At 36.0% G+C, this 11,219-nt stretch overlaps 1 protein-coding gene across 1 annotated transcript; it reads left to right on the top strand.

Annotated features, from left to right (window-relative positions):
• Positions 1-1,349: 1,349 nt before the first annotated feature.
• Positions 1,350-2,291, top strand: LOC137726995 (AT-hook motif nuclear-localized protein 25-like). Its single transcript, XM_068465948.1, has one exon. The coding sequence runs from the start codon at positions 1,457-1,459 to the stop codon at positions 2,012-2,014; it is 558 nt and encodes a 185-aa protein (XP_068322049.1). The 5' UTR covers positions 1,350-1,456; the 3' UTR covers positions 2,015-2,291.
• Positions 2,292-11,219: the final 8,928 nt, after the last annotated feature.

The following is an 11,219-nucleotide window of genomic DNA, read 5'->3' as shown; positions in this document are numbered from 1 at the left end:
ACCCACGCGCCGCCTTGCGCCGGCCAAGGCACGACCACACGTGCCGCCCATGCGCAGGCACGCGCCTGGCACACTGACGACAGTAGTTAACGCCGTTAGGAATATTCCGTTAAAACTAACATGACGCCATTACTGTCGTTATGAATATTCCGTTAAAACTAACGGAATATTCCCCTTTCTTCTCCGGCTAGCCGCCGGACTTCATCGCCGTCGCCGGAAAACTGGGAAAGAATTCCATTCGTCAAATCTCATTCGATTCTCAACCAAAATTCATGAATTTTGTATGAAAATGAAGCTTACGAAGAGTAGAACAAAACCTTACCACTTTAGGGACCTAAAACCAACGGAATCTTATCGGAAAAACCTACGATATTTCGGCCAAACCTACAACTCACTGAACTCGAGCTTCCTGACGTCCAAAACACTTTAAATTTCTTCCCCGAGCTTCGTGAAGATGTTCTAAGGTTCACTATAACCTCAAAACTCAATGAAACCTCCGCGATCACGAGTGCATGAACAATACCTCAAATTGAAGATCCTTGGTTCTCGGGTTTCATAAGGTTTCTAGTCTCACAAATGGTATAAATGAACTTAGGAACTTGCAAGGAGTTCGAATCTTACCTTCTAAATGTCGATCTGTGCCTAAAATGGTTGATTTGGGTGATGTCCGTACAACTTGTACGGAAATGCAAAAAAATTTGAGAAGGAGGAGAGAGAGGGAGGGTCCACGGGTGTTTAGGTGTATGTGGGTGTGTGTGTGTGTGGTCCTAGTTGAGTCAACAAGCAAAAAAAAAACCAACTAAACAACACCCCACAATGGCAACTAACATCCAAGGACAATTTAGTCTTTTCACATCTACGGTACAAATATTCTGCGACGGACTGTCACATACGTTCCCATTCTTTATTTTTCTTTCACATTAATTGAAACTTTTTTTTTTCATTTTTGATCAATATCCCTTGATTTTTCTCCTTGCCATTATTTAAATATTAATTTAGTTAGAAGTCATCATATGTCAATTTTAAAAATGAAAAACTTATTAATCATTTCCATATATATATATATATATAGTATTTTTTCATATATTTCGATTTATAATTTGTACCCCATTTTTAAAATATTAATTTAGTTGCAAGTCATCATATGTCAATTTTAAAAATGAAAAACTCATTAATCATTCCCATATGTGTGTGTATATATATAGTATTTTTTTCATATATTTCGATTTATACAATCAATTTTTAATTATTTTGTAGGAAAAAAACAAACTATGATTCGTTAAACCAAAAAGTCTATTTAAAACCTATTTTGTGCAACTGAAGTCAGACTCGTCTTCCTGGTCGTCATCTTGTTCCTCTTAGCTAGTGTCACATATTTGAAGGGGGAAAAAAATCACTTTTTGAGTTATATAACTAGCTTCTTCATCAGGGGATTAATCAGGTTTGGCATAAATTAATGTCATCAGGCGGCGATCCTGATCCTGATGCACCAACCAACACAATTCCAGGTGCGTCATCCTCCGCCGCTAGCCGGCCTCGAGGCCGTCCTCGCGGAGCAAAGAGCAAGCCCAAGCCACCCATCATAATCACACAAGATACCCCAAACACGCTCACATCTCATATTTTTGAAGTTTCCTCCGGTTCAGACATTGTTGACTCGGTGAAGACCTACACCACCCGCCGTGGCCGAGGCATTTGCGTGCTGAGCGGCAGCGGTGCAGTAACTAATGTCAACCTGCGCCAGCCAGCCACAGCAGTACTACCCGTCGGAAGTAGTAGTCCTGTCGTGGCGATGCACGGTCGGTTTGAAATTCTATCTCTCACCGGCACGTGCCTGCCTCCACCGGCCCCACCTGAAGCCAGTGGCTTGGCCTTATTTTTGGCTGGTGGGCAAGGACAGATTGTTGGAGGGAGTGTCGTGGGGCCCTTGAGGGCTTCAGGGCCTGTAATCTTGATTGTGGTTTCTTTTGCTAATGCAGCGTGTGATAGGTTGCCGCTGGAGGAGGAGGAGTAGGAGGCTCCACCGCCGCCATTGCAAGCGGCGGCTTTGCAATCTTTGGAAGTGACAGTCAGAGGCAGTGGTGTGGATGGTTATAGTTTGGGGGGCTTGAGAACTTTTCCTGGTGATGTATGTGGTTAGAATAGTGGGAGTAGTTAGATCTTGTGCCTCAAAGGATAAGAATGCATGGATTGTTCTTCAACGAGTTCATCTAATCAGTAAATCCATGTTCTTATTGTAAAATCCATGCAGCTGACATTGTATAATTAATTTCTCATCTTTAATTTTCTAATTCTGTGAGATTTATAGAAAATTAATTTTCTACATAATGCATATAATGTTTCCATGAACTATTTTTCTTTCTAAAATCTAAGTAACAAATACATTTCCATCTGTTTAATTTTTGGATAAGTTGCAACATTGGACCTTGAAGTTCGGTCCTATAGGAGTTTTGGTTACTAAACTAAAAATATGTGATTGTTAATTGGTTCCTAAACCTGTTAAAGCACGTGTTCAAAAAAAAAAAAAAAAAAAAAAAAAAAAACTTGTTATCTTTTTGGGCTTTGTTAGAACTTCTGTCTTTTAACTGCTCCTTATCCTTTATTTATAGAGCCAAAGTCTAAAAACTAATGGTTCAATTTGTTTAATTTTTAACGCTCATTGTTGTTGTTGTTTAGATAATGGTGGGGTTTGGTGTGTTTAATTAAATCATTTTGAAAATATCTTGAATCGGACAAGGTACATGCTAATGCACATGACGCTTTACCGCAGTGGCGAAAAAAAATTTGATGCTTATACATTTAAGTGCGGATTTGATCCCTACCAATCTCTTCCATAACAACTAACAAATTAACTTACTAACACTATCATTTGTAATAATAATAATAATAATACTAAAGAAGGTACGGGTGATACATCTAATAAGGAAACCACTTACCTAGCTCCTTGTTTCTTCTTACAACAGAGATGGACTTACATTTAACGAGTTTACTGTCACAGTAGTAACCTAGTCTAATAATATATATGCTTTTTAGTCAAAATGGTCCATGAGATTTGTTTAACACATAACATTGGTCCCTGAAATTTAAAATCAATAGAAATAGTCCCTGAGATTATCCACCATCCATTATTTTGGTCATTCCGTTAAAAAACTCCATTAAGTTGAGGATATAACACATAACTTTAGTCCCTAAGATTTGCATAACACATAACTTTGGTCCTTGAGATTGTCCACTATCCATCATTTTGGTCATTCCGTTAAAAAGCTCAGGGACCACTTAACAGAGTTTTTTAATGGAATGACCAAAATAATAGATGGTGGACAATCTTAGGGACCACTTCTATTGATTTTAAATCTTAGGGACTATTTTGGCTAAAAAGCATAATATATATATCATGTGTAAGTCTCTCTACGCATAGCATTGCATTGTTGAACCAAAACTTCATAATAGCTATGAACCCGTTTCATGTAAGTTGCTCTCAAATCAAACTAATTACTTATAGAAAGTGATGTATGTCATGTACTATATTGTAGATAAGGCAACATGTGAAGGTATTTAGTTATTGAAAGTGTTGTCTAAACGACTTTCTGGACCTTGCCATCGATGGGTGAACACTCAAACAATTAATCTTCTGCAAAGAAAACGACCAAACTACACAATAGCAAACGCACAGCAAAAATCACAAGAATTTATAGAGGTTCGGCAATGTGTTATTCCGTGATCCCACCCTCCATAGACACAGGGGCACAAATTTTAATTAGAAGCAAATAACAAGTTTTGTTGACTAGAAAGTTCTCAAACTTTTAGGTTTTGATCTCTCTCACATTCTTCAAGTGTTTCCCTCGTATGTGTAATAATTTCTTATAAGGTCCTAGTTATTTTTTACGCGTAATATAACGAAGATTATCTATTTAAATTATATTTTGTATATCATATGACATGGTTGTTGATGATTAAGTTATTATTTAAGTGTTTATTAACTTGCTTATTTTTTTATTGGTAACACATTACATGATTTACAAATTTGGCGTAAAAACTTGGTCTACCTAACATTATCCATTACAATATGAATCACAAAATATTCAAAAGACTAAAAAGAAACAAAAAAATCACGTGAATTAATTGAAAATCTAGACACTGAAGCGGACAAAAATGCACTCATCTTATAATAAGGTCATGTAATGAGTGAAAACAAAAATTAAAAATTAAAAACGAAACGGTTACCAAACGATTGTTTAATTTACATGGAATGGAATAGTAAGGTTGTTCGCAGCAACAAAAATGGGTGAATACTGAATAATGGTGAGATATCTGCCAGGCATTCAATGAACAAAACAAAAGCTTAAGTGATTGAATCGTTTGATATGTTATTGGTTTCGATACGAGGTTTAAAGCTTAAGTGATTGAAAATATCTCTTGTATTCGACATTCAATATTTAATTATCCAACCACAATATCGCTTGTATAAAAAGGTTCAATTACAAACAAACCCTTTATTTGTCATGAATTAGAATTTTCTTTTATCCTAGAGTGTGATCATGTTTCCACACCCAACATAGCATGTTTTTAATTAATCGTTTGATTTTCCTTGGGTTAGATAGCTAGATGTGTGTTTCATAGTTCTAATGACCAATTTAAGATTGCTACGTATTTAAAACGTGAACTAAGCTTGCCTCGTAATAATGATGGTTAAGAGGAACTTGACCCACCTCCACCCACCCACCCAAAGAGTTTATAGTCGAAATGTCAAGTCAACACCACATGTTTGCTTCCCCACTCCTTTAATATGACCATACAAAATGAAAAACGTGTTATCCTTTCTCTTTCAAATATTTAAACTACAGTATAGGTAACAACTACTACAAGTGTCAATTGCGAATAAGGTAGATAGGATATGTATCTCATCTCACCTAGAAATTGAGTATACATTAAATCGGCACATGATGTTGAAGTTGTCTATCAGTCATCTTTGGCTTCTGCAAACTCATAAATTGTGCGGGTATCTGAAAAAAGCACTTTTCACTCTACAACCAAACAAACTAACGACGCAGAATATTTCCAATGTGGAAGTGTTTTTTAGGTTTCTCACTCATTTCTCATGCTACTACTTGTTTTCGTTTCGTAAGATAACCCAAAGCTTTTTTGGTAAGCAACCTCTTCATCATCTTATGAACTTATAGGCCCTTCAATTAATACCATAACTTCTCTTGTACTTTTGGTGCCTCAAAGGGTCAATAAAGGGGTGGTTCTCACTAGAATTTTGATAGGCTTGTATAAGAGAGTTTTCAATGCTTGTTCCTATTCACCGTTTAATTCCTACAATTAGAGACAACTGGCCTCGAATACACTAGATTTTAAGTCCCTTAAATATAGAGACACATGATAGGATTTTTAATACCTACACAAATAAGATTAAAATCACTGAAAATACTTGTACAAGTTAATCGTAGTATAATTGCTCATGTAAGGTCGTTATCCCCAAAGATTGTTTGACTAATTTGTAATTAAATTAACTCTTAATTAATTATTAAAACAGATTTTTATCAAAGATTTGAGATTTTGGAATTTTAAAAGATTAAATTATCAATAAAAGAAATTTGAAAGTTTGAAAATAATGGCAGCAAAAAGGAAAAACGTTTTTAGAATTAAAACAATCATGAGAAAGACTAGGGTTTAGGCATCACCGTTAACAATTATATGCAATTCTATCAACTACTTATGAATTTCCACATACATGCTTTGAAGGTTAGGTTCTCCTTATGCATATTTTCCTCGCGATGTTCAAGCGAAAACATATGTCTAACATGCAATCCATCTGTAATATTCAAATCAAATATAAACATGCAAGACTCCTTAAGTTTTGTGAAAACTCTTTGAAAAAAAACCATGTAACCCTTAAAAGCGTGATGTTCACCTGTGAACTTACAATTACTAATAACAAGAAGCCCTCCTCAATTTCAGGGCAATGTTACAACATAAATTGAATCAAATTACTTGTCTAATTACCCTAATGGTTTAAGTCAATTAGATAGTTTATACTGGTGATTAATAATTCAAAGCAAGCATGCATCCATTCATAAGCAAATTAATAAAATCACATATTCATGCTAAGGCTTATTGTCTAACCCTAGAAAAAGAAAATTAGTTACGCATACTCATAATAAATACTAGAGAAAATATTATTATTAAGAAAAAGATCGAAAACACCTTAAAGTAAAAGTCTGAAAATCTTCAAGAATCCTAGCTAGCCAATATTCTTTTCTCCCAAACGCGCATAAAGGTGCCCCCCTTATGGCCGGCTAAAAACCTTATTTGTAAGCATTCCAATTATCCCTAGTAAAAGTCTTAGGGTTTGACTAGGAAACCAAATAATAATAAACTAAACTATAAATAAAAACCCAATTAGGATAGGAAAATCTGTACTATAACTGTCCAGCCACATTTTGACCCTAAAACTCCTCCAAATCTGGCCCATGATAGTTTTTTTTTTAAAGATTAGAACAATCTAAACGCATCTCCATAAGGGGCCGAATTCAAAATAGGTATTCTTGGGCTCCAAAACTCGCAATCAAGCTCAAAATGTCACTTTTCCAGCACCGCACACTGCTAATTTATTTTGTTGCCATAAAATAACCGTATGGTGGAAAAATATGATTTTTTGACAAAATCAAGCTCAACGACTCATAAACATCCTCCAACTGGAATTACTCCAAAATTCATCCATTTGACTACGTTCCGCCCCAGAGGAAGTTGAAAGTCCTCTATTGAAAATACACTTCAAAGTATTAAAATTATTCCAAAATAATAACCAAAATAAATTAAGATTAGGGAAAAATATATGATATAAAAGTGACTCATTAACTCACTAGGTACAGAAGGCAAGTTCCTACAAATAGGGAATGTATAGAGACAGAAATGGTTGAGCTCAAGGGGTATTTTGAGTGGGAATCAGGCCCACGCATGTGAAAGCCGTACATCAGCTGTTTCTTAACTCTCTCAATACTCACGGGTACCCATTCTCACCAGACAGTTATTGATGCAGTTGTAGGTATGGGTCTTGTTTGCATCATAAATGATGCACCGATTACCTGCTGAGGCATTCCTGTTGAAGCATGTGAACCAACCCCAAACAAGTGGAAGCCACAACACATGGCGACTACTTATTGGCTATTCATAATGTAGGACTTTCAACTTCATCTTGAGCAAAAAGTGGCCAAACAAATGAATTTCAGAGTAATTCCAATTGGAAGATGTTTGTTATTTTTTTTAGCTTGATCATGTCAAAGTTTTATATTTTTCTACCAAGTCGATAATTTATGGCTATGAAATAAATGAGCAGCGCGCAGTGTTGTCAAGTGATGTTTTGGGCTTTTTGGCGTCCAAGATGATGTCTTTTGAGGCCTTTTGCAATTATGCTCGATACATCTCTTTAATTCAAGTCAATTTCAGGACATCTCTTTAATCTAAGATGATGTCTTTTGGGTTTGTGGCCTTCTGCAATGTCAAACGGTACCTCCAAGTAAGGTTCTAAAAGACGTTAAGCGCTAGTTGGACGATGGGCTGGGGCCTAGCACCTAGGTAGTAAGTGAGGTCTAGGCGAGCGCCTAGACAAACTAGGCAGATTTAATTAAATCTATTATATTTTGTGTAAATAAGTGTATGTTTATACTTAAAATATATATAATTTCATCATAAACTACAAAATAGAGTGACATATATACTATGAGCCAAAATTTTTTATGAAAACATGGGGAACAAGCATATAATGTGTGTTCATTTAAGTATTTAACAAGTCTCCTACAATTTATTGGAAAAAATAAAATGCAAAATGAAAGTTATCTATTTTCTGTCTAAGTGAGTCGTAACCTAAGCGGGTGTCTGGGTGGTCTAGGCAAGTGCCTCAGAGGTCTAGGCGAGCACCTCAGTAGGTCTAGGTGTCATTTCTTAATTTTCAAACGTCTAGGCATTAATCGAAGCGGTGGTCAGCCGCCTAACGCCTAGGCGGGGTCTAGGTGGCCGTAGGTGGGAATTTTTAGAACAGTGCCTCCAAGTAGTGTTTGAGTCGATGGCCATTTACTTTAAACTCGAAACATGTCTCCCCTTTTTTAATATCCACAGCTCCATATGGATAAACTTTAGTAGGGACCCTACCTTCCAAATTTTAATTTTCCAGGGAACAACTTCAACCTTGAATTCAAAAACATGAACCTTCTGACCTGGCTAAAACGATTTTCGAAGAATTGTGCTGTCGTGGAATGCTTTTGTTTTTTCTTTGTATATCTTTGCACTCTCATATGCATCATTCTAGAGTTCTTCCAACTCATTCAACTGCAATTTTATTTTTTCTCCAGCTATATCATACGTATAATTAAACTCCTTAATAGCCCAATAAGCCTTATATTCAAGCTCTATAGGTAGATGGCACGCCTTACCATAAACGAGCTAGAAGGGAGACATCCTAATCAGCCTTTTAAACGCTGTTATATAAGCCCATAAAGCATCATTCAAATTAAAGTTCTAGTCTTTGCATGTGGCATTGATTGTTTTCTCTAAAATGCACTTAATCTCCCTATTAGAAACTTTAACCTACCCAGAAGTTTGAGGGTGGTATGCAGTCACCCAATGAGTAATCCCATATTTAATAAATAGTGCAGCAAACTGTTTATTTAAAAAAAAATTTCCCCCATCATTGATAATTTGCCTAGGTGTCCCAAAACGTGGAAAAATAATGCCTTGGAAGAATTTCAGTACCACAAATCCCTAATTTGTTGGTGCTGAGATGGGCTCAACCCACTTAGAAACATATTCAATTGCTACCAATATGTATTGATTTCCATTGGATGATGAGAATGGTCATATAAATTCAATGCCCCAAACATCGAATAATTCAACCACCAAAATATTTTGTTGTGGCAATTCATTCCTCTTAAACTGATTTCCCACTCGTTGACATCTATCACAAGCATGGCACCAAACATGGGCATCTTTGTAAATAGTAGGCTAATACATTGTAATATTTTAGCTGCTATTTGTTTTACCCCAAAATGATCACCACAAGCATGCTGATGTGCAAACGTCAGAACACTTTCATGTTCTTCTGTAGTAATGCACCTATGAATAATCTGGTCTGGGCAATACTTGTATAAGTAAGGCTCATCCCAAAAATAATACTTAATGATAGCTAAAAACTTTTTCTTTTGCTGGAAAGTCATATCTAGCTGCAAAATACCCTTAGCCAAATAATTTTCAGTATCTACAAATCACAGAGTAGTACTGTTAATGGCTATAAGTTATTAATCGAGAAAACTCTCATTGAAGGGAAGTAAATCTTCCTCTACAGGGCTGGTGCTAACCAGCCTGGATAAATGATTAGCCATAACATTTTCGCTGTTCTTTTTATCTCGAATTTCTAAATCAAATTATTACATAAGCAAAACCCAACGAATTAACCTTGGCTTAGCATCTTTTTTAGACAACAAATATTTCAATGCAGCGTGGTCTGTGTAAATTATAACCTTAGCCCCAACCAAGTAGAATCGAAACTTTTCCAATGCAAATACAACTGCCAATAACTCCTTTTCAGTGGTTGCATAATTCAACTGTGAATCATTTAGGGCTCTACTAACATAGTAGATGACTTGAGGAAACTTATCTTTTCTCTATCCAAGAACTGCCCCAATTGCATAATCAGAAGCATCACAAATTAACTCGAATGCCAAACTCCAATTAGGTACGGCAATGATAAGAGCTGAAGTTAAGAATGTCTTCAACTTGTTGACTACCTCTAAAAAATATGCATCAAAATTAAATGGGGCATCCTTTGCAAGAAGGTTGCACAAAGGACGGCTAATCTTGGAGAAATCCTTGATAAACTGTCGATAAAATTCAACATGCCCCAAGAATGATCGAATGCTTTTCAACTCCTTTATTTGAAACTAGTTGTCCCAAAACAATGCCTTGCTTTACCATGAAGTGACACTTTTTCCAATTTAAAACTAAGTTTGTTTCTTGACACCTTTCAAGAACATGAGATAAATTTTGTAGACAAAGATCAAAACAATCCCCAAAAACAGAGAAGTCATCCATGAATACTTCAACAATTTTTTCAACCAAACCTAAAAATATGCTCATCATGGACCATTGAAATGTTGCGGGTGCATTACATAACCCAATTAACATTCTCCTATACGCAAAAGTACCAAAGGGACAAGTGAAACTATTTTTTCTTGATCCTCGAGTGCAATTGGAATCTGATTATACCCAGAATACCCATCTAGAAAACAATAAATGCATGCCCAGCTAATCTTTTCCAGCATTTGATCAATGAAAGGCAATGAAAAATGGTATTTTCTAGTACTCCTTACATTAGGCTTCCTGTAGTCCACATACATTCTCCAATCCCTAGTCAATTGTATAGGAGCTAACTCATTATTATCATTTTTCACCACTATAAGTCATTTACGCTTAGGCACAATTTGTGTAGGACTAACCTATTTACTATTATAAATTGGTTAAATCATACCTACATCAAGGAGTTTCATTACTTCATTGCGCACCACTTCCTTCATAATAGGATTTAACCGTCTTTGAGCATCAACTGTAGGCCTAACATCATCCTCCATCAATATTCTATGCATGCAAAATTACTAGGCTTATGCCTTTAATACCAGCAATAGTCCACCTCAATGCATCTTGGTATTTTCTCAAAACATGTAGCAACTTTTCCTCTTGTGTACCTGTCAAATCTGAAGCAACAATAACTATCATCAGCTCCAAGATATGCATATTTTAAATGTTCTGGTAATGGTTTTACTACAGTTTTGGTGGCTGCAATTTAGAAGGCTTTAGGGGCGTTTTTGGCTCTCCAAGGCTTTCGTAAACATGCCTCCAATGTGGTAATTAGGCTGGTATGTTGTCCAATGTTATCACATACTCGAAAATGTCCTCATCTTCTGTTTCTGTTGCATCTAAGCCATGTAAAACACTCAATAAAGGATCCAATGACAATCTGGTCATAATTTCTGCATGAATAACACATTCTAACACATCTGCCCGCACATACTCTTGATGGTCTTCTAGGATTTTTGCAGCTTCGAATAGGCTAAAAACCATAGGTTGGTCTTGAACCCTCAAAGTTAAAGTGCTAACTCCACGTCAATCAATGTTCGGGCTGTAGCCATAAATGGTCTTCCCAAAATAATTGGTGTTTGCAAGTCTTC

The sequence above is a fragment of the Pyrus communis genome, chromosome 2, assembly GCF_963583255.1.
Source record: "Pyrus communis chromosome 2, drPyrComm1.1, whole genome shotgun sequence".
NCBI classification, from domain to species: Eukaryota; Viridiplantae; Streptophyta; class Magnoliopsida; order Rosales; family Rosaceae; genus Pyrus; species Pyrus communis.
The sequence above is the reverse complement of the archived record's forward strand: the minus strand, read 5'-3'. Positions and strand labels throughout refer to the sequence as shown.